General features: G+C 40.2%; 2 protein-coding genes across 8 annotated transcripts in view; one reads left to right on the forward strand and one right to left on the reverse strand.

Annotated features, from left to right (window-relative positions):
• Positions 1–631: 631 nt before the first annotated feature.
• skida1 (SKI/DACH domain containing 1) lies at positions 632–6,447 on the reverse strand. Its single transcript, XM_043227148.1, has one exon. It carries the CDS (start codon positions 5,340–5,342, stop codon positions 2,925–2,927), a length of 2,418 nt encoding a protein of 805 aa, XP_043083083.1. The 5' UTR covers positions 5,343–6,447; the 3' UTR covers positions 632–2,924.
• Positions 6,448–12,450: 6,003 nt separating this feature from the next.
• Positions 12,451–23,186, forward strand: part of mllt10 (MLLT10 histone lysine methyltransferase DOT1L cofactor) — a 39,677-nt gene continuing 28,941 nt past the window's right edge. The window contains exons 1-7 of one of the 7 annotated variants that reach the window (XM_043225965.1): positions 12,451–12,942; positions 15,318–15,397; positions 17,992–18,117; positions 18,696–18,750; positions 21,383–21,492; positions 22,503–22,606; positions 22,833–22,926. In XM_043225965.1, coding sequence (XP_043081900.1) covers positions 12,780–12,942; positions 15,318–15,397; positions 17,992–18,117; positions 18,696–18,750; positions 21,383–21,492; positions 22,503–22,606; positions 22,833–22,926 — 732 coding nt within the window. In that variant the 5' untranslated portion in view covers positions 12,451–12,779. The remainder of the gene's footprint in view (positions 12,943–15,317; positions 15,398–17,991; positions 18,118–18,695; positions 18,751–21,382; positions 21,493–22,502; positions 22,607–22,832; positions 22,927–23,186) is intronic. The other 6 variants (XM_043225959.1, XM_043225958.1, XM_043225960.1 and 3 more) reach the window with 6 other exon arrangements.

The following is a 23,186-nucleotide window of genomic DNA, read 5'->3' on the forward strand; positions in this document are numbered from 1 at the left end:
AATTTAATTAGTCCCCCACGTCCCAGGACGTACCGTTCACGAGGGCTATCTACCGTGCGTTTAAATTCTGGCTAATTGCGCGCATTTTGGTGTCATTTTGAAAGCTTTTCAGAATGCTCTTCTTCTTTCTTCTCATCTGCTTTCAATCGGAGAAAGGAAGTCAGACGAAGAAGCTTATCTTGGGCCCGTAATATCTTAAAGACGTGCAAAACCTGTACCAGAGACATTGCGCTCCCTCACGTGCGGATTAGACAGTTATGAAACTGATATGGAAGCGTAACCAAATCGTGTCTGCTGTAGCCATCCTCATTAGAAACGCGCTGTTTCTAGCAGACGTCCTTGCTTTTCCCGTTTGCTTTCTCTGATTAGAGTAGCCAGTATACCGTGAGCGCGCTCATGTGTGGTTATAGGCTCACGAGCAGTGCGCTCGAGCCCATAGCGTGTATAGCAGAGCACGAGACCATAGGTTTCCAAACCCCCTCCCCCACAGCGACACTTTTTTTTTCTTTACAATTAACAACTCATCTCAAAGTTTTATCCTGCATCGGCTCGAACCGCGGGAACGGGCCAAACAACGGTTGCGATAACAATATCGACGAGTTAAAAGTTAAAAACGAACGATCATCTCACATCACACTCAGATGCATTTAATGAACAGTTTCACCATAAAGAGAAAAAGAAAGTGCTTCAAAATCCACCTCACGTTTTTCAAGTTTTCAATTTGAGTGCATTTATCCTACACAACAACGGTATACAAAAAACAGGAAAATCACAAAAATAAATATGCATTTTTATAAACAACCAGTGACTTCAATTTAAGAAAGAACTCATGTCAAAAATCTGACCTCAAGTATTGTAGCAAAAGCAGAAATATATATATAAAAAACAAAAACAAAGTCCACCTTGACCAGATAATTCCTAACCTACCATGTTTACAGTGAGTCACCGCCCATTTTTTTTTCCATTTCTGTTCATTGTGGAGGTGAATTTCTTGAACTTGATGGGGTTGTGAAGTGTGCGCTACATTCTGTTTGATTTGGCTAGTTTTGAATTCATCCCTCTGAAGTTGGGGGACGACATAGCTATCCTGTCCGTCCGCGGTGTGCTTCGGCACAGAACGGAACAAAAAAAAGTTCCTTTTATACGCTCGAGAGAACAGACATTAAACGGTCGCGTTACAAAAATATAGAACTGCTATATTTGAATCATTCACCTGTCAGAGTGTCGCACTATATATCGCATACCGGAACATTCACGAAGCGATGCGGTTTCACTTAATAGGCTACATGGCGTCCGTCCTATCCCCAAACGTGCACGGTAATCAAAACAGTGCACGTAACAGGCCCGTGCCTTAATACGTTAAATGCCCTTAAAGTCTATTACGTGTGTTCTCAGAACGACTTGAACCCGGTAGCCTCGCTTTAGCCGAATCTGCATAGTCTATGCCCACGTAATGATAACACACGGGCTTTTGCGTTCGTGTTTTTGTTTAGCTGATTAGAATGCGGTTGGGTATTTTTGCCCCCTTGGCAATGCAATCGCAAAAAGTACGAGTGCAGCTCATTGGCCGATCCGATCACCGATCCGGTTTGCTTTTAGGGGCCGTTTCCGAGGCGGTCTGCTTTTGCTGAAGTAAACAAATACGGTACGTCACAGTACATTCATCGCAAGGCGTTTGTACGGGGCAGGGTACTCCAGCGGAACCCCAAGTTTAACGCTTGCGTGTTTTTAAGGTTACGTTTTAGAGCGCCAAGGTAATCCACGTCCTGGGAAAACAGGCCTAGCTAAAGAAATACAATCAGAACACCACACGAAAAGGACAAGGCTACTCGAGTCAAAGAGAAATAAACGTTTACTAAGTATACCCTGACCAGAATGTGTGTATATTCCACTAAGCACCGAGGTCTTTTTTCTTCTTCTTCTTCTTCTTCTTCTTCTTCTTCTTTGATTTCGTCACGTACGTAAAAACACTGTCGTCTGTAGGTCGCCCCGTTTAAATCGGCAACGACTAGCAAAACCTCCTCTCAAAAGCGAAAAGAGAATATCGGAAATAGCACCACATTAATAATCGCTGATTTCAAAGGTTTGTTTTTTTTTGGGTTAACTTGCGATGGCTCTTTTGCGTAAGAAAATCGAAAAATAAAAACACACACACTAATTCACCTTGACGGGCATTAGCAAAGTGCAATGCGCGGTAAATTTGTGCTTTAGCTGTCCTACGCCTTAAGCTACGAATGTGCCAAAGAAGGAGTTTGATTTGGTGTTTTCCCCTCTGTTACGTCGTGCAAATCGAACAGCTCTTGATTGTCAGTTAGAGAGGGCCGTCGCGTCGGGCCTACCGTGAGAGTTCTGGTGCGCTGCGCGCGAGTGAACGCAGCCGGGCGCCAACAATTGGGGAGCGCCCATAAAATGAATAAATAAGAAAGGTGTGGATCAACAGCCTACAGTAATTCAAAAATACAGTACGTGGCTGGAGCATCGAGGGGAAAATACAAAACACCGGCCCAGAATATAGAGAAAAAGTCAGCTGTTTGAAAACAAAAAATCGACATTTTAGTTGACACAGACCTGACAATCACTATAACGCCATCCTTTTGAGAGATGGTTAACCCTGCCTGCGAAACTAGCGTGAGAGTCTAGTCCATCAGGTCAAAAACGGCTCCACGATGTCATAATGTCATTTTGAAACACAGTTTTTTTTTTACTAGACCAGCTTATTATAAATACCTCCTTTTATTCCCGAGTCCCAGACAAGCCTGTGCTATATGAGGACGGTGTGTGCTACATAACAACAGGCCGGAAACGTATGCATTGAAAACAACAATGAAAACAAAACAACTAACGGGAATCAGTGCTTGTCACAGTTTTAAGACATTTCTCTCTCTCCCCCCCACCCCACCCCACCCCCAGCTCAAAACACCAGTTCACGGGATAACAGAGGCTTTCCTGAATTTGTGGCTTGGAGGGGGAGGAACAACTGAATGGCCAAGCTGCCATCTCCACACTGGGTGAGAACGATGAGGCAGTTGGTTACTTCTTAAAGAGTTCAAAGAGTAAGCGGGACTCAAATCTCCGTCGCTGCCAATAACAAGAGACGGCGGAGAGGGAAAATTCGCCATGAATCTGAAGGGCTTTTTTAGAGATGCTACACCGGCGCTTGCTCGTTTCCGTTTGCTCGCGCCCGCACAGTCCTCGTTCGATCCCTCGCTGCCGGCGAATTTTCCTCCAGAACGGGGGCTCCGGTCCACTTTTGCAACTGATTTCGCGGATGTCCGCACGCTTTCGGCTTTTTTCCCCAAAAGCATCGCCCTGTAGTTTTTCCTGACCCTTGCACCATTCTTGGACTCCCCCTCCTCGGAACAAGGGGTGTTTAAAGTGCTTCTCGATTCCTCGTGACAGGCAGGGTGTTTTTGAACGGAGCTCTCCGTGACTTTGCAGTGGTCAGTTTCCTTTGAATCGTTACTGATGCGCTGGCCATCGGCGTCGTCATCCTTGCATTGATATTCCGGAGGATGATTTGCATATTCGTATTCGTCGAAGGTGTCCTCGACTTTAATCTTCACGCTGTTGAGTAAAAATGGTGGCGTTTTTACTGCCCTGTTGCCCTCGTTGTTAAAGGCTGAGGTACTAATGGGCTCCTCGCTCTCTGTTTTGATAGGTTTCAGAGGTGAAGGTAGTTTGAGGGAAGTTTTTGCTTCCCTCTTGGAATTTGTCGCTAATGAAAGATTGCTGTCAGAAGACTTACAAACCGTTATTTCTTTGTCCGGAACACAGTGGGAGATCAAGGCTTGGGAGCATTTGTTTGCAGAACCCGGTATTCTTTGTTGGGGAAACGCCTTGTTTCCATTTGCATTAGGTGTAAGCACGGTCTCTTTAATTCTGTTAGCGACAGAGTCTGTTGTCTTTGGATCGTTTGAGAATTCAAGGCGCGATGGTGCTTCAGAGCCCTCCTTTTGTCTTAAATCCGAGAAGCAGGTCCGCACGGGGCAGAACTTCTGCACTTTCGCGGCGTCGCCATCCTCGTGCGCGTCCCTGGACGACGAGAAGTCCGGTTTCTGGGTTTTGCGAGCTCGCTCGCTGTCCAAAGCAGTCGTTACTCCTTGGTCGGCGGCGATGTTCTGCGCGTTGGGCCTGTAGTGAAAAGTTGGCTGTAAGAGCAGAGGTGCTTTTGTGTTGAGACTCGAGAACCTCGCACGCCTGAAACGAATGCTCTGCACTGAAACTTGACTGGACACAGAGCTCGAATCAGACTGAGAGGAGCTCTCTTCATCGCTGCTGACATCTGAAGAATCCGAGAGAGAGTCATCTTCCTCCTCCTCCTCCTCCTCGTCCGAAGTCCCGGAGTTGCTGGTGGTAGAGAAACTCGAGCCGAAATCCGAATCGTTGTTCACCCGTTCCGAGACGGAGCTCGATTCCGTGTCGCTGCTGCAGCTTTCCTGAAAATGTCCGGCGTGCCGAGGATCGACGTACAATCCATGCTCGAGGTGGTGAAACTGGCTTAAAGATCCGTTGGGAACTTTGGGTTTACAGCACTTTGGGACGACCAAAACCGGATGGCTTCGCCTGCTCCTCGACCAAAACTGCCTCGCGCTGCTCTCGCGCTTCCTCTTCCTTTTGTAAAGCAGGTCTGCGTTGCCTTGGTGCTTCGCCTGCGCCGCAATGGCGGACTGATAGAGCAGCGGCTGCCGATTCACGACGTGCCGAAAAAGCGCGTGTTTCTGATTAAAAGCCACACAGTTGTCAGGTATTTGATCTGTTTCATAGTTTTTAAAGGGTGTAGACGCCGACTTCGTGACCGGTTGAAAGCCACGACCGAAGGATTTGCTGTAAATTTGAGGTAGATTCGAGTGAGCGCGAGGGACGGGGTCCTGCCGAACAGCTTTATTTTTGAATGAGAAAGTCTGAGGAACGCCGTGCAAACTCAACCAAACTTTCTCTCTCCAAAAGTCACTTCTGGCCGAGGTGCGATTTTTGCCGTCGCACGTTTTTTCTGAGGAATTTTTCGTCTTTTCCCTTTTTTTGTTCGATTTCAACACGCGCTCGGTTTTACACGAAAAATACAGTGCCTCAACGTCCTCTCTTGAAATCAGAGTGCATTTAGCTGCGTGGAAAGCTATAGAATTTATTGCTTTGAGCTTTCGCAGTTCCTCCAAATCACAGTGATGCTTCTTCACGTTTAAATGGTCCATTCGTTTGTGTACAGTAGTCCGCGGAATATTTTTCAAGAGGTCGGTGAAGACTTGAGAGAGGGCAAACATTTGTTTGCCTTTGATAACCAGATAGCCAAGCTTTACACCCTGCATTTCCTCAAAACCGGATTCCAAGTCCCCCATTTTCTTCATTGCATTAATTCCAACATTTAGAGCGACGGATGTCCTTTTTTTAAAGTAGCTCTACTGCTGCTTCTTTATTTCAAGGCATTCTGCTGACCGGTCCAGCATGGGCTTTGACATGTCCACGCTGCGTGATGAACAAAAAAGTTTTAAATAGAAAAATAAAAATGAAATGGCCTGCTTGAATTAAAACAATCAGTCCATTGACCTGAGCACTGCATGATCGATGGAATGTGTGTGATGTTGCCGACAGGCTGGCTGCTGCCTGTCTGAGCTCCTGTATACCTGCGCTCCCTCAGCTCCCTTCCCATTTGGCCATGAGGAAAAGAGGAAGGTGAACAGCACTGCCAGTGAGAAGGATAAAAAGCGAGGAGAGTAGGGAAGGGAAAAAGAGAGGGAGTGAGCGACAGAGAGAGAGAGAGAGAGAGAGAGAGAGGGAGGGAGGGTGAGAGAGAGAGAGAGAAATAGAGCCCAAAATGCAGCTGCTATTCCCGTTGATGGTTTAGTCACAAATAAAATGACAGTGGGAACTGAGCAAGGCCGGAGACACCTTCATCAATTAATGCCCCCAAACCCGACGCTGATTGGACGTTACTGACAGGTGATGCAATAAAAATGGATATTCCACCCATGGCCACCCCCATCCCCCTAGCTAATTACCATACTGTTGTAATCCCACCTCTCTTAGAGCAAATAATTCGCTAGTGATAAGTTCATGCTTAGAAATTAATATTTGTCGTTTTGTTTGGAGTATCCTTACAACTTTGTGTCGTCGTGGTTGTGAAAAAAAAATGAGTAATGCTGACAGACGGGTATGTCGGGCAGCGGGTGTAATTATGTGCAGCTTTTTATATTATTGATTTTTATAAATTAAACGCTGTCGTTGCGTCACCAGGCTATGGCGTTTTAATTTCAACCTATTGTCTTTATCCACTCTGCAATATTTAATGCGTCTTTCGAAAATCACGGAGATGAGCGTTTTAACTCAAACAGAGATAAAACTTGGAATTTGAAGCCGGCATTGTTAACAGCGGCAAGTTAAAAGCTGAATGAAAATATCGAGGTTTGCGTTGTACCAATCCCAAAAGAGTCATGAACCATTGCGTGTATAGTGTTTTTTCATTTCTTTAATATCGCTACTCAACATGAATCATATATATATATATATATATATATAATATATATATATATATATATATATATATAATGCAGCTGATGGTTTTTGTCATTTTGTGTGTGCGTGTATCTGCGTCTGCGCACGCTCTTTAAGGTAACAGCATGTGCATAATTAAAAAAAATGGCCATACTTTAGACATTCAGAGCTTTATTCCAAGTTGTGAGTTAATACATATGTTGAAATCCTGAAACGAGAACTGTCGATCAAAAAAATACGAACGAGCTAAGAAACACGTGTGCACAAAAAATAGAATGAGTGCATGTTAATCAGCGTGTTCTAATGCCTTCGTGATTGTTCGGTTTTACACTGCGTGCGAGTTAGAAAGATACGCTATTATTCATACTTTTTTGCGGTCCGTTTTTTTTTTCACAGATCAGGCAGGCCTCCATCCCACTTCCTACTAACGTGAAAGAGAAAATAACGGGTCTTCGCGAGCAAAGACTTCCCCTTCCCCCGTTTGTGTCAGTGTACAGACATATGCCGTTTTACAATGGTGAGGAAAGAGAATGAACAGAAAAAAAAGTCGTTTTAACTATAATGCAAATAAGGCGTTTTTTTTCAGGCACGCATAATTTGACCGAAATCCTCTCTGCTAATCTTAAATGCGTGCACGGTATTTTACGAAACTCTTAGTAAAAACTTACAAATACGCTGTGAAACGTTAAACAGCTCCTGACGCGGTATACGAAGTGTCCATTGTGTTAACACGAAGCCATTCTGTATTCGAACGTCGCGTTTTCCTTGCTTTTCAGGTGGCTCTTAAAAGACGATCGGCGTTTTATCGCGAACGGTACACTCTCCGATAAATAAAAATGTATTATTCGTGAAATTTTCAATCATTCCAACATTTGAATGCAAATGACCTGACCCTACTGCCACCCTTCACCAGCCGGGACGAGCATGCCAGGGCCCATATTACTGGTTTCAACTTTACTGTGCATCACAAAATTGCACGAGCACATGCACGTTCTTGTCGGAAGTGCTAGTTCGGGATGTCTAAATTTTCATCCTGTTGCTTGATATTAATTGACTATTGATATACGGGTTAAACTGGGTTTATGACATAAAATAGTTGAGATTGACCACAGTAACTGTTAGGCTATGCTATGCATCCGCGTTTACCTGACTGCGGCGTGCACGGAACGCTATGTAAGCTGTGTGGTGGATGCGGTTCGTGTTAATCACCACAGCTCATTTAATGGCAGATTCAGCATCGGTATTTGTCAGAATGTACACGATCCCACCTCACTCGTTCGCAAGGGGCGGTAACACGCATAGACTGTAGCTCATAAAGATTTTCGAGGCAGTGTATGTCACTCTATACTCCAGGCTACCTTTCCGTCCTGTTGATTCGGAGAACTCGGGTCTCTTGGTAAAGCTTCAGCGTTGAGTCCTACTGCAGCTCCTTGTTACTGTGGCTCCTTGGTCAAACAAACGGACCAACAGAATGTTTACAGGCCCGAATGTCTGCAAATATTTAAACAATACGTTTTTTTATGTATGCATAATATTGTTAGCGTAATACATAAACGTGCACACAAACAAGATACAATTTTATAAGCGTTTGCTGCAGCTGCTTTAGAATTATTGTCTCACGTGTAGAGTTTATTTAAGCTATGTAGTCGTTGGACATGCAGTAAACCAACGTAGGCTATTTAACGATGGGAACAATTCTGTTATTGGCCCCGCATTAATGAGCCGTGCGTGCAGTTTGATCAGTTTTTCCTCAAATGCACCGGTTTTTGAACGTTGTGTCGTCTTGCACTGTTAATAGTCAATTTTATTCCAACCTCTGCTGAACTCTCTATAACTTTTATCCAAGGGGCACACATCATTTGAAAGACAACACGCAGGTCCTGGTCCTTTGATTCTGAAACCTCACAGCTTGAACAGCCCTCAATTGTGACATGAGTGATAATGATTGATCTTCGACCCAGTGTGCGTCGTCGTGGGTGAAGGGGTTTGCCTTCAGAAATGTTTTGTTGTCCCGTTTCAGATTTATTTTAAAGTTGATCACTTTTGGAAAATCGGAATAACTCAGATTAATCATTGAGCAAATTATTGGAAATGATTAGCCTATTTCCCCACTCTGGGCATATATATCTATATCTATATCTCTATACATACATGTGTGTGTGTGTGTGTGTGTGTGTGTGTGTGTGTGTGTGTGTATGTATATATATATATATATATATATATATATATATATATATATATATATATATATATATATATATAAAATAAACTACACACAGGATGTGCTATTATATATGGGATGCAAACAAATTAATTACGTAACTTAATAAATTAACGAAGCTCAGTTATTCTGACAACAATCACGAACGCAGTTTCATTTTGATCACCACGATTATGAAGCGCATGCGTACGCTGCAAGTCAGCGAGGAAATGCGGTGACGAATTATCATTAAATATTAATATAAGAGCGTTACTATACATTTACATGATCTCTAACCCCTTTTCACGCGAATAAATAAACATTTTAAACTCTCGTTGTTTTCATGTGCGCGATTCATTCACGCTTAAGAGAAGAGTTACATTTGTATGACTATTTTGAGACGGTTGAGAGTTAGACTCGTTTATTACAGTGAAATCAGGACGGGCCCTGGACCCTCAAACGTGACGGACTCGCCAAGTGGGGGTCCGCGTGGGCTACCTCACAACGTGCGCGGAGTCTCAAACAGCGTGGCAAAGACGTCCGGTGACAAATAAAAAAAAAAGCTCACTGCAATCAATTTATCATCCAGTTAAATCAAGTAAATGTGCGCGTACTTCCCGCAAAGGATCACGAGCTCAAAGTTTGATGAAGAAGATTCTCACATTAGAGAGAGTGAGGTAAGAGGACGTTCGTCCGTCGCGCTTTAGCTAACAATAGAAGAACAAAGAAAACATTTCCTTTGCATTTAAGTCGTCTGGCATTCTCATACGGGGTGGCTCGAGTGTTTCAGCGATTTCGAAGAAGTTTTTGTCCCGTTTCTGTAATGACGCATTGAGCCGACTGTTTAGGTGACGTTTTAGTAAAATGTTTACGATAAATTGGCGTACGTGGAAGTCACGGCGGAAGCACAGGGATGTAAACGTGCAGTTGAAGTTGTAGCACAAGCAAAACACTGCACGACCGCTCCACGAAATTATAAAGTCGAAATTCTGCTTTCAAGAGGATGCAGTTAATGTTGAACGACGTTCAATAACGCGGTGCGAACATCTCGTGGGACGCGTACGTTCTAAACGTAAGTGGGGATAAGCATCTCTGGTACACACGTGCGCGCAGAACTATTTCAGGTCCAACGTTTCTATAGCGTCTATTAAAATCACGAGGCACACTTTAAACTCGCTAAACAATTCCTGTTAAATTCGAAACTCGTCTCCATTCACTTCTCGGAAACAAGCATTAAATATAGCGGGTTATTTATGCCAACAGCATAAATAGTTCATTCCCATCTCAAACGCATTCTTCTTTCGGAACGTATGAGTTGGTACATGCAACTTGAATTTACAGAGTGAGCTGGTTGGGGGGTGGGCTGAAATAACCTTTCACCCCGCCGTGTCATATCTGCATGTGTATGTGCCTGCCCCTGAATTACCCACAAGTCATTGCGCAAAACAGAACTCGCGCTATAGGCAAACTGGCATTACTTCGACTCCGGATCCGGAGCATCCCCTGCCTTTGACGGACAAACGCATTCTGTTTGACTTTCGTTACAGACTTTATCTTCAGAGAAGATTATTTAATCGTGAAACTTGTAGCCTATGCCCCTTCATGTGGAAAAAAGCCAACTACGCCTATTCTTAAATATGTTATTTTAAATGCACGTGTAATATTATATAAAATACTTTCACCAGACTGTTCAGATAGAAACTATTAAGTTGCTGACTTTCTCTTGATTAGACACAGTATAAGTTACCTTGTTTTAACCACCTTTTAGTGGGCTACCTGTAAGTTTTTTAGATATAGTCTGTTGTGGATGTAAATAAACATAAAGAATGTTAATGGTTCTAGAAACCTATACTGGTCTACACATCAGTTTACTATAGGAGGCAAATTATTTCAATAAAAAAAAGTATATATATATATATATATATATATATATATATATATATATATATATATATATATATATATATATATATAAAGGCTTTTTACATATAGCAACATAACAAAATAGCAGAGGTCCACATACAAGTGGCCTAGTATTAAACAAAGTATATTTTGATTTAAGTATTTATTTTAATATCAGCTAATAAATCTTATCGTGTGTTCAAATTGTAATTTCCTCATTGCTTATGCCGGTTTTACAGAATAGGTAGCCCATACAACATCACTAACGTTATTATGATATCAACGAAAATAAACTGTGTAAAAAGTGTCAGCTCAATTAGCTGAACCCATGTGGTGTTGTAAATAATCCCAACATTTCAAATCACCCCCACAACAAATTTCACCGAATCCGACAATTCTCACATAGGCCCACACAACCCGAAACTCCGCCGTGAAGAGAGGCGAAAGCAGGGGAAACCCGCAAAAGGACCGCTTCCATACACTGTTAGAGCATTGCATTTCATATAGGAAGACTTCGTATAAATTAATAACATTTCGTGTTATTAAACACTGAACGTTATGCTCCGTGTGTAAAGTTCGTGCATTAATGCTGTAGTGCCTGTTTTGAATGACAGGCGGGCTGCTCACCAACAAGCATGCGAGAGTATTCTGATGGACATCGTGACACATCGAAATATATCTGACGGTTACCTAGCATCATTCAACGATAAGGGTTATGAGCCATAACAAGCGACTTAACCAACCACGGCCGATAGCGCAGCAAACTCATTTCAAGATGTTAAGATAAATAATTCACAGCCAAATCATGTTCATCTAAGACTGACCTGATCAAAAAAAAAAAAAAAAAAAAAACGTCGAATGCCAGCGATCTTTCAAAATAAAAAATTTCTAAATTACTATTTCGCGGCTTATTTATTATTACAATCACAAAGGAGGCGCCGTTAAACGGGACAACAAGTGTCAGCGTTAAAAACGATCACAAAAACAAAACGGGGATATATGAGCGCCTCGTAGCTACGTTTCCAAAACGCATAAGATGAAGTTTCGTCCTGCTGAAGCCTATTACAGGTTCGTGTTGTGTAACGGGGCCGTGAAAACCGGTTGGGTCAAGGTCTATGCCAAAACCATTGGTTCAGATCTGGTTTTGAAAGAGGCCGTTTGCACGTCCACGAATCTGCCGAGTTGAGGTGAGAAGTAGAGCAATAAAATAAGAACGACATCTTGTTTACTTTTCACGTTAATCAGCACTTTTGTTTTCACTGACCCAGCAGTTGTCGCAGGCTAAGCGAGTAGCGTTTGACGCTAATACAAGCTTTAAATAAAACTGAAAGCTGCCTAAACGTTTGTGTTTTTAGTTAATGTTGACCTCTAATATTTGCCTGAGAAAAAGGAACGGCAGTTTAGATTCCCAACAATAGACAAACCGCTCATATAGCCTTATTATTATTATTATTATTACTTCTTACGAAATTTGTATGGAGCACGTGGCAAATACGCTACTATGCAAATATCATAGCACAGTAGCCTGGTGCTATGATAACTGATGAAACCTTAAAATGGGATATAATTATACTGCTTCATAATTCTCAGGGATTCCCTATAATGTGTTATTCTTAGAAAAAATAGAAACGAGCACACTAATTCTGAGGGCAAAACTGCACTGTATGCATGACCATTTGCCTTTATCTTCCAAAACGGTTAAAATATGAATAAAATATGATAAAGTTTAAGTTCCGGGTTAACCTTCTGATGATATTTTTACTTTAATAACAAATGTGAACATAACCTGCTTAACGACTCTGTACAGTAACGTCGTTTCAGTGTTAAACAGAACTCCTAGAAGGTCGTACTTTGCGGTAGAAGTGCACTGCCGCGGCTCGTCCCCTGCTCGCGGTAAAATTCAATGGCGTTCGCCGCGTGGATCAAACAGCCCCGCCAGGCCTCTTCCAGTCCGCTGCCTCCCCCGTTTGGCTTTTCCGCGCATGCGCGCACACGCGCCTCCACATCCCGAGAGCCTTCAGTACGGGGTTTGTGTGTTGAGCCAAAAAAATACCGCCTTCATCAACAACGCAACCGAAATATGGCTTTTCATCGAAATGGGACGTAAAATACGGCTTAAAGGGGAGATAGGGATTCGCGAGACAAACGCCCGATCGCCTTTTTGTTGGTCTTTGTGCGCTGCCGATGGTAGATGGTATCCAGCGAGCTGTATCTGGCAGAGGAAGACGACGACTCGGCGAGTAATATGAAGGAGATGATCGGAGGCTGCTGCGTCTGCTCGGATGAGAGAGGCTGGGCCGAAAACCCGCTAGTCTACTGCGACGGTCACGGATGTAACGTCGCCGTCCACCAAGGTAAATATATGCGTCACGACATCTCCACACTGTTATTTTTCTCGAGGGACGGGTTATTCGAGGCTGGTGTTTTGGAGAGTTCCCGTCTGTTGTGGTTAGAGAATTAGCTTAGCATAACATAGCCTAGCTTAGCTTAGCTCAACCGAACAGTCAGTGCGACCTAAGTTCAACCGTCGGAGCGTGGTTTGGTTATCGGGGCGACAGTTGAGGAATTGTAAATATTTGTACGGTTATTTCGTGGAGTTTTTAAACCGTGTCGGTTGCTGTGAAGCGACGGTTCGCCGAGGGCCCGTAGGAGTGCTAATGTTATGTGTTAGCACCAGCGCTACTCGGCTGTAACAGCATGTCGCTCATGGCTGTTCATTATCTCCACAGTTTCAGGACCAACAACGTGTCAGTCACAGCTATGGAAACAGAGATGAGTCACACTCAGACAAGCTCTGTAGGTCATTACAGCCAGGCTGATAACACTCATTTATGGCTAGTCAGCAAAGCTGTCAACTAATTCGGAGACGCTTAAGTGAATCTTTGCTATTTTTTTCCGAGTGTAGTTGACCGTCTATTGTTATTTAGGGTTGAATTACCCTTCAAACGACATATTCATTCACGAAGAAAGTCGTCCTTGTAGGAAAGTCGATGGGTACAGACAAGTGAAAGAGAAAAACTGAGCAAACAAATGTTAAAGTTAACTCTTATTTTGTTTCAGATGTAAAAACTCATTAATTAAACCTGTCATTAACATTGCTTTTTAGTACATTGAGATCCTGTTGTCATAATTTAATTTAAGAAATGTTTTATCATTAATGCTATGGAAACCGTTGGATGGCTTTTAATATTTATGTCCTGATTCACTTTTGAGCTGATATGATCAGATTCATAATATCCTAGAACTGGGATCAGCATCTGTTTTGTTAGATGTTAGTCTGGTACAAATGGGTCAAGTTGTCAACTATAGACTTTCAGACTGATGTTAGTGTTTGTACAAGCTTCTGTTAAAAACATTTTGTGATGTTTTTGTATTGGCTGACTATTGTTTGTTTCATTACTTTTTTTTCTGATAAGTCCAACCATAATATTTATGTTTGCAAAAAATAGCCTTTACTTCAAAAATTAGAATTTTTGTTTGTATCTAAATTCTATTTAATTCAGGGTATGGTGTATATAAATGATTAATGTTTCACCAGCTATTTTATATTATATTCAAATATATATAACTAAATTTAAAAAAAAAAATGTAAAATTGGAACAAACACACAAAGACTTTGTAAGTGGAACAAAAAAACGTTCTCTTGACAGCCTTCCCTGGCCTTGATAGTGAACTTGACTGATTCCCTTGGTTCACAAAATAACTGTTACAAGTGAACCTCAGTATTCATGTATAATACCAAATTCTGTGTGACACGAGAAAACGTGAAGAACTACTTCATGCTTTTGTTCTGCTCTTTCTCATGCTTTTGCTTTGTCTGATCATGAAGATACAATCACACATTTTTTTAAGCACATGTGCTTACATCAAAGCAGCAGCATTTCCTGTCATATGTCAGTCTGAGATGTGTTGTAGTCACATGAATTACCCACAGCCGTGCAAAAGTTAGCCACATTTAGCTGATGATGGGTAGGGCTGTGTATCAGCGAGAATCTGGCAATACGAAATGTAGCACAATACAGGGGTTGCGATACGATATGTTGCAATATAGTGCAATACTGTAAGCAAAAAAATTTATATTTGGATAGTTCTTATTTTAAGAAATGTGTGTGTTTATATTTATATATATATATATATATATATATATATATATATATATATATATATATATATATATATATATATATATATATATATATATATAATTTATTATACATACATAAATGGTTATTGAACCACCTTTTGTGCACTTAGTATGAATAAAGAGGGAAAATAAAGTGTTTGCAGGAGTCAGATTTGACTGATCACGGGTTAAAAAGAGGGATGACCTACAAGACCATGGTAGAGAATTTGTAACTCAACTGATCTGGATATTTGCTCACTCACAAATATTTTATATCGTAGGATGCACTCCCTTTACACAGATTGCCTGTGATTGCGAAAGTGAACAAAACATCACGAGCGCTCATTCAAAAGAGATTTAAATACTCCCTTTTGATAGTAGCTCCCTAATTCTATGCAATATTAGAATGTTTGCAGGAACAGGTGGGACTGGACAGAACTTGTTAATGCAGAAGGAGTGTCACTCATTGCTTAAAATACCATTTTTAACACACTTGCATGTTAATCTCAAAACCTGACGGGACAAGATAGTCAAGCCGTTAGAGTTACAGTAGATGGAAGCAAGTTTTTTTTTTCACTGATTTGTCCTTCATTCCTGTTGTTTCAGCCTGCTATGGAATTGTCCAAGTCCCCACAGGCCCCTGGTTCTGCAGGAAATGTGAATCGCAGGAACGTGCTGCCAGGGTGGTGAGTTTCCTCATCTTTATATAAATCTTTCAGGCTATCTGTTTTGCTGAAGTCCAGATCTCCTTCCTCTTTTTGTATATTGTGGATTTGTTTGCAGTTTCCATTTGTCGAATTATATTATTTATAATTGATACTTTGAACTGGTCTTACAGATATTACTTTCAAAGCTTTGGTAGCCAGCATGAGGGACAAATTATAATAAACATGGTTGAAGGCCAAGCAAAGGACATTAAGGCATTCAGTCAAATTCCCTGTGATCAGACCCACTTAAGATCAGGCTGTGCGTGGATCAGCTTTTCTTTATCATTTTTTTTCTTTGAGTTATTATTGCGCTACCGTCAAAGGGGTAGTTTTTCCAAAAAATAAAATACATTTTTTACTCACACTTGCAATGCTACCTTTTTCTGTCGTTAGACCACAAAAGGAGAAATTTAAAGAAATGTCCTGCTCACCCATAAAATGACTGGGAATAGCAGACACTATTTCTTTTGAAATAGGAAATAGGAATATCGCATCAAACACATGACGTATTGACCTACAACTAAGTTTGGTGAACAAACTAAAATTTTATGGATTCTTTAGCAAAAATCCTGACTTTGTTGGTTTAAGTAGTGTAGGTTTGTACATTTTCTAACACTTTAAAAAAAGCTAGTATCTGGGTGAGCACAAGTAGGACATTTCTTTTAATGCCTGCCTTGAGAGATGATTATGAATTCATTTTCATTTTGGTGAACTATCCCTGTAATGATCCATCAGGCAAAAGATGATGATGACATCACATACTTTTTATGATTTATATATGAACTATTCAATTCTGTTCAATGCTTGTGGGCAATCATCAATAGATTCTTAAAGTTTCATCAGTATTTAGTATTTGTGCACTTTCAGGTTAGTTATCAAGACCACTTGCAGAAGCAAACGCAGAGTCAGTTACTGTAGTCTTTTCTTTATCCACAGTGGCACTGTTGCACTCTGGGTTAGTGTTGAATGCGTCACTTGTTTACTGCAAACAAATAATCAGTGGTCCAATCAAAACTGTCAGTGGCTACATTTTCACCTTTTTTTTATCATTTAATGTTGTTCATAAAGTGTAAGTGTTTGGTCAAGGGTTGTTGCAATCATATATTTTTCAAAATGTTTTATTTCATGGTCTTGTATTGAACCCTTAAATTCAAATCAGTATTATATATATGTATATATGTATTTTTATGTGTGTATTTGTGTTGTGTAATTATGAATGTGATACGGTCTGTGTAATCGTTTAAAATGCTTGAAGTTTTTTGACTTTTTTTCACTTGAGATGTTTATAAAAGCCATATAACCATTGAGAAATCTTTATGTCTGTGGGCTGAAGTGCTTAACCTTATATCACATACCAATGTGTACTGAACCCAAACACCTGGTTTGTATGAATGCCATGTATATAAGAACAATATGACTTGGCAGGACTCTTAGGCCTGTATGTATAACAGATGTTATCAGACTTAATAGTGTGCTATTACACTGAACTTTTTTGACTTGTCTGAATGATAAGAGGTTTGAAATATCATAAGCTGAAAATAGCAGAATTGTACAAAAAGCTTTTTTATGGCTCAGACGCAGGTCTGTCCACTGACTAGCTTCAGAGGTCATTTGTCTTTTTCATACATTATTCATTTAATCACCGTTTTGGCTATTTGAGCAATTTGTATCATGTGGTAACACAGTCATTACATGAAAATAATAACTTTATTTAATGTATATGCAGTGCATATGGGGCATTTTTTTTCAATGAAGTTTTTCAAACAATAAATAAAACTAAAAAATGTAATGGGGGAAAAAACTGAAATATTAATATAATATACAGTAAATAAGATATTCTGGAATTCAACATCCTTGTAGCACAATGCAAAATATTAAACCCCTTTATTTGTTTTTACTTTTTTGCTACATGTTTATGTGTTGTAGTCAATGTTAGCGCCCTACATAATGACCCTGTTTCTTAAAACATGCTGTAGCTTAAAATAAAAGCCATTTATTGCATTTATAAATAGAAGCTGGTGGTTGGGGTAAAGGAAACATGAATGATTAGGATAGGCAATGTTGTGTTGGCAGTTACAGCGGTTTCCTTTGAGAGTGCAGCGATTTGATGGCTGTGCGTGTGACTTGTGTGAGCTGTCAGGTAGCCATGAAACCTAAGTGGCAGTTTAGAGCAAAAGAATTGTGGGTCACAAGAAAGGGAAACTTGTTACACAACCCATTATGTGGCCATTTTTGTTGAAAGATCTGGATTCATGCCAAAACAAGGCGTCCCACATAACGCTTTTTATGATGTTAGAGACCTTTTTCAGTGCTAGCTGCTCTCATTCTGAAAAGAAACAGCACTTCCCTATTTTTATCCACAGGTTTGTGTCATATTTTTGTGGCCTTTTTGCCCCTTCTAACCAAGATTTGTGAAAACCGTAGCTTAATGGAGCACTTTTGAAACTAAGCCTTTTCCCAAAGCATAATTATGAAACCAAATTTCTGTCCATTTGTCCTCATTCCTCCACTTACTAAAAATGAGCCCATTTTTTTCCCCATTTGTGCCCTGCTCTGCCACTTCATTCCCAAAGATTAAAGGGTGGAGGGGGAGAAAGCCGAGCTGGCAGACCCCTGAAGGAGGAGGACTGTCCACCACCTGTAACAAAGAGGAGGAGGACAGCAGACTGAGCAGAAGTTTAAAAACTTTGAACATAGTGGTATGTGGCAAATAACGGCATGGTTCCAAGCACAATGTTATGCCCAAATATCTAACCCTGTTCAAGGCTTTACAGATGAGTGAAATGTCATACTATTTATGCATGTGTAATAGACCATGTGTCAATGCCCATTTCTTTAGGGCACTTTCATTCACATCTATTGTTTTTGCTTTTTCAAAAGGGGGTAGTAGCTGTCTTTTATTCAATCATTTATCTTATTTTCACAGGGTTTTGTTTTCTTGTCCTGTCATTTGTTTCAGAAAATGTTGTCTAAACCTATTTTTTTCCTGTAGCAGAACAGATCCTATTTTATCCTTGAATATAGAAGCAGCTCTTCAGGGATGCTTTCCAGCTCCAGTCAACTATCAAAGGCTCTTGTCTACTGTTTCATTGATCAGTTTTGCCAAGATCCTCTGTTCTCTAGTTTAAAGAGGAAAAAATGATGTCTAACCCTTAAACTCTGCTTTAGTTTGATGTCCATGTCAGAAGTAGAGTTCCTGAAAGCCCTCAGAGCTTGTGTCTGGCCCACAGATGGTTGGATGGATTGTGGATTCATGTATTTCTCCCTCTTTTCACAGAGGTGCGAGCTGTGTCCCCACAAAGACGGAGCACTGAAACGAACAGATAATGGAGGTAAGACTCTCTGTTATTTTGCGCTTGCTGAGGAAAAACAACTCTAGCATTAGGCCTACTCTAAATGTTGCGGACGAGAATAGACTGCAGTCACTCAGTTGCTAAATATAGGCCGGTAGCGTAAATGATGTTAGACACAGCAGCCGTTGGTAGCACATATGGTGCTGTGCACGGTTTTGTTAGGCTTTTATATTTTGCTTTTGACGATTGAGTGTGATTTAATTGAACAATTATTCAATATGAAGAAAAAAAACATTCGTTGGGTTAACAATTATATGAAATATTTAGTATTATCTCAACAAACAAGAAAATTGTCATTGTTTTCAAATGGGGTAAGTCAGCCCCATTTTATTGTGAGGTGATAAAATGATGGAAGCTCTCGAGAAGAACATATGCTCTGATGAGGATGACACCTTTCTATTTTTACGCCTCTAATGAAAGTCATAGTAAAAAAAAAAAACAATGAAGTGAATTGATTTTTCTCTTGAAAATTTCTCTTCACTGCTATCCTCTGGCAGTTTTAATTATCACAGAAATGTTGCTGTCAGAAGGGTTTATTACTGTATCTCTTCAACGAGCTGTTAATTAGTAAAAAATATCTTTGCATGTCTCACCTAAACGTAATTTAATTTGGATTTCAGGAAAATATTGCAATGAATAAATTCAGAGTTCAGACTTGGGTTTTGGTTTTTTTTTTGTTTTTTTGACATTTCATTTTTTTAAAATGCATGTATATTACCTTTGAATATGGTAAGAGTTTTGCGTAATTTTTGGCACATAATTTGCAGATTTTATCAACAGATTTCTTTAAAGCTGTTGAGCAAAGGGGGTTAGGAAGTGTGCATGTTTATCTCTCACCTTGTTTTTATGGGTGGGCGGTCCCAGCGGGGTCATTGTGGGGCTGAGAGGAGTCTCCTCTTCTTCATGCTCTGGGTTCACGGCAAGGGCAGCTCAGAGACTGTAAACATGGCATGGGACACAGCTGCGGGACCATGCTCCATCTTTAGGGGTGGTGAGCTGTTTAACGGCCATGAGGGAAACATCATTGCCCCAGGCTTACGATTTGGCTGTTTCAGACCATGTAATCTCTTTTTTTTGGGGGGCCTGAATTTGAAAAGGCTTTTGAAATTCTTTGTGTTAAACATTCCATTATTTGCCGTTATTTATTAGTAGGACTGAAGATTGCTGAAACATAAACAAAGTATTTGTTTGGACCAGCAATGATTCCAGAAGAGAGATGTAGGTGTTCGTTATTTGCTTTTTTAGATATTCAGATATTTTGGAAAACTGAGGAGTGAAGCTCAGCAGCAGTGACCAGACTAGCACATAGAGAGGTTTTTACAGGTGTTGCTTCTCTTGAGTTATGCAAACACAAGAATAATCCTAAATGAAAACTCTTGAGCAGGGAATATACCTGGCCCTAACAACATGTTGAAGCACATGCAAGGAAAATAAAATCTAAAAAAACTCATCCTCTTCCTTCACATAGACCCTTCAGACCAGTTTTTGCATGTGTGGTAGGGGTTTCAGGGGGTTTTGTGGTTGCCTTTGTCCAAAAGTTTACAGTTATTCTGTCGAACAAGATTATTTGAGTACTTTATGTTCAACTAAAGACATTTTTGGCAAATCATTCTCTTTTTACGTTTGCCACCCTTCTGTCTGAAGGGGTTTAGAAGTTCTTTGGGGTGTGCTTGGGTTTTATTGCCTGGTTTTATAGGCTTCTGCTGGATTCTTGGAGGGACTTCAAAACAACAAAACCCACCTCCCTGTCCCTTTAGGCTGGGGTCAAAGACAGTTCATGGGTTCACCTTTAAGTTTAGGCCTGTTATTATGCCCTTACACTGGATAAACAAAACTCATTTGTTTATTTCTTTTAGGTTCATTTCAGCTTGATATCAGTAGCATCTGCTCTCCTACAGCAAGCATATTGCAAAATATGGTTATTAAATCTAAATCCTCACAGATTCAGGATTTTTGTGGTTAAAAGACAGCTGATGTGGGAGATAAGGCTTAGTAGTAGCCTGAAATTATGATATAATATTTATGTATTGTGCTTGTGCTGACACCCTATGGTTCAACACTTGGTCTAGACGCTAGGCAGGAGAGAATATGCCTCTGCCTCTTCCAGTCCTGGGTGTTTCGTCTTTGCGGTCACACTCAGCCCACATGCTTTAATAAGTGTTTTTCACACTGTGGAGGAAGCCAGGCGTGCCCCATAGGCATGACTATGAGCAAACAAATGACCATGGTCTTGAATAAATTTAAAAACTGAGAGACAGAGAATGTGTTGAATGTAAGAGCCTCCTTTTTGGCATTATCCATCTTAATTGAAAAAAAAAAATCTAATAAAATTAAAAATAAGAACAAGAACAAAAAGAATTACAATTATCTCATCAATAATTAAAAATGTTATTCGATTTTTCTAATTGAAAAATTGCTAAATTATATTTAAGTCATTTGACAATAACAATAATTTTAGCCAGCTGTTGGTATTTATTTATTTATTTATTTAAATTTTACTTATTTTTTTTAACTGTTAAACCCAGTGCCATCTTTACAGCAGGTTTGCATAGAAATAATGGAATAAACCAGCCTCTTCATCTTCTGGTCATTTGTAATGTGTCTTGTTTAGGTTGGGCCCATGTGGTTTGTGCTCTTTACATCCCAGAAGTGGAGTTTGCCAACGTATCCACCATGGAGCCCATTGTGCTTCAGTCTGTCCCTCATGAACGTTATAATAAGGTAAGTTCTCTAAGTTCTGACAGACACACGCTGATCGTCTGGATATCAATGGGAAAACAAAGGCTCAACATAAGAGCCTCATAAATCAGCTTAGCAATGTAAACAGTATGCATGTAAGGAGTTTAGGTCTGTACTGTGAACGTGTTTTCTTAAGGGACCAAGTGCTACATTTATCAATCTTACATAAACATAGAATGTTGCCATTAATTCTGCACCAAAGCTGAATGAATGGAAATTGAGATTCATGTTATGGGAATTTACACTCGTGGTCTGAAATGAAAAGAACCAGCCATATTTATTTGCCATTGGATATCCTTATTCATCAAATACGAGGGAATTGTTTTAAGTGGCAAGTCTGACAACGCATTAGAAGTCTTGAATGAATATTAATTTGTATAATAAACACTTGCAGGTGCAGGTTGATAATACTGCCAGTTGGAGTCCTGCGCATCACTGTAACTTAAGACTAATTGCAAAGTCCAAATGTTTAGATGTTAGCTTAAAACCTTTTTTTCGCTCAACCGTGAGGTTAAAGAAAACAATGTTCAATCAAGTTCTAATGGGATATGCCATCATGACACCGTTCTTTTATTTTTCATTTGAAAACCTAATTATGTTTTGTTTTCTATGGATGCCCTTCAATGCAGTAGATAAGTAAAATACAATCAGTTAGTGTTATATGATTTGGATTCAGTACTGTGTCTGATGACTCGCAGGACTAAGGAGCCAAGTTTAATCTCATGCTTGAAATAGTGGGTTTAAAATCTAGAATAAAATGGATTCAGCTCTGTTGGTAATTGAGTCCTCACTGTGAGCCAATTTAAAATGGCATGGTTATCACTTGCCTAATAATCGAGGCGCTGGGAAGGGCGGCTTCTGAGAGACTTTTTAAATTGGTAGAGCCTTCACGCTAAAAGAGCTGTGGTCCATGCAGCAATGCATTATATACCATAATAACTGCTTTCTGTATGTGAAGAATCACTTTAGCGACTGTTCATTTTTCTATCTAGACATGCTACATCTGTGAGGAACAAGGCCGTGAGAGCAAAGCTGCTACCGGAGCCTGCATGACGTGCAACAAACATGGCTGCCGACAGGCCTTTCATGTCACATGGTGAGTTGCGGAGCTTAAATATTGCAGTAAGTCCTCATGAGCACGTAAATGTCCCTAATTATGCCATCTGTTAAATGGATAGGAATAGAAATGTTAAATACAGCAGACTTCAGAATTTAATTGATTTGAGACTCCCTTAATCGTATATAAATAGTTAAGAAATAACAAACTATAATTGTGATTTACAGTCCTTTAAAAGTCGCCTCTTCTCTTTCTTTGAAAACAGCGCTCAGTTTGCTGGGTTATTGTGTGAAGAACAGGGCTCAGATGCTGATAATGTGAAATACTGTGGATACTGCAAGTACCATTACAGCAAACTGGTAAGAATCTGTTGTTTTTTAAGTTTACTGTTTTATTTGTGTCACCCTGGCACAAAGCACCGCTGTTGTGGATCCCATAGTATTTCTGCTTTTGGTCGATGAGCTTTCTTTCATTTGAAATTAAGGCATTAATGATTTTGAGGCTGAATAGAAATAAAAGTTGCAGTACAGGGAATCTATATGGTATCTTAAATTGGTTTTCAAGATCAAAAAGATTGGGATCGGTATGATTCTTTTTTTTTTTTTTTTTTTTTTTTTAT

This window comes from Puntigrus tetrazona, chromosome 24 (assembly GCF_018831695.1).
Source record: "Puntigrus tetrazona isolate hp1 chromosome 24, ASM1883169v1, whole genome shotgun sequence".
Classification (NCBI taxonomy): domain Eukaryota; kingdom Metazoa; phylum Chordata; class Actinopteri; order Cypriniformes; family Cyprinidae; genus Puntigrus; species Puntigrus tetrazona.

What these genes read in the sequence shown, in the direction of transcription:
- skida1 (XM_043227148.1), bottom strand. Translation starts at nt 5,342, where the DNA reads ATGAAGAAAATGGGGGACTTGGAATCCGGTTTTGAGGAAATGCAGGGT.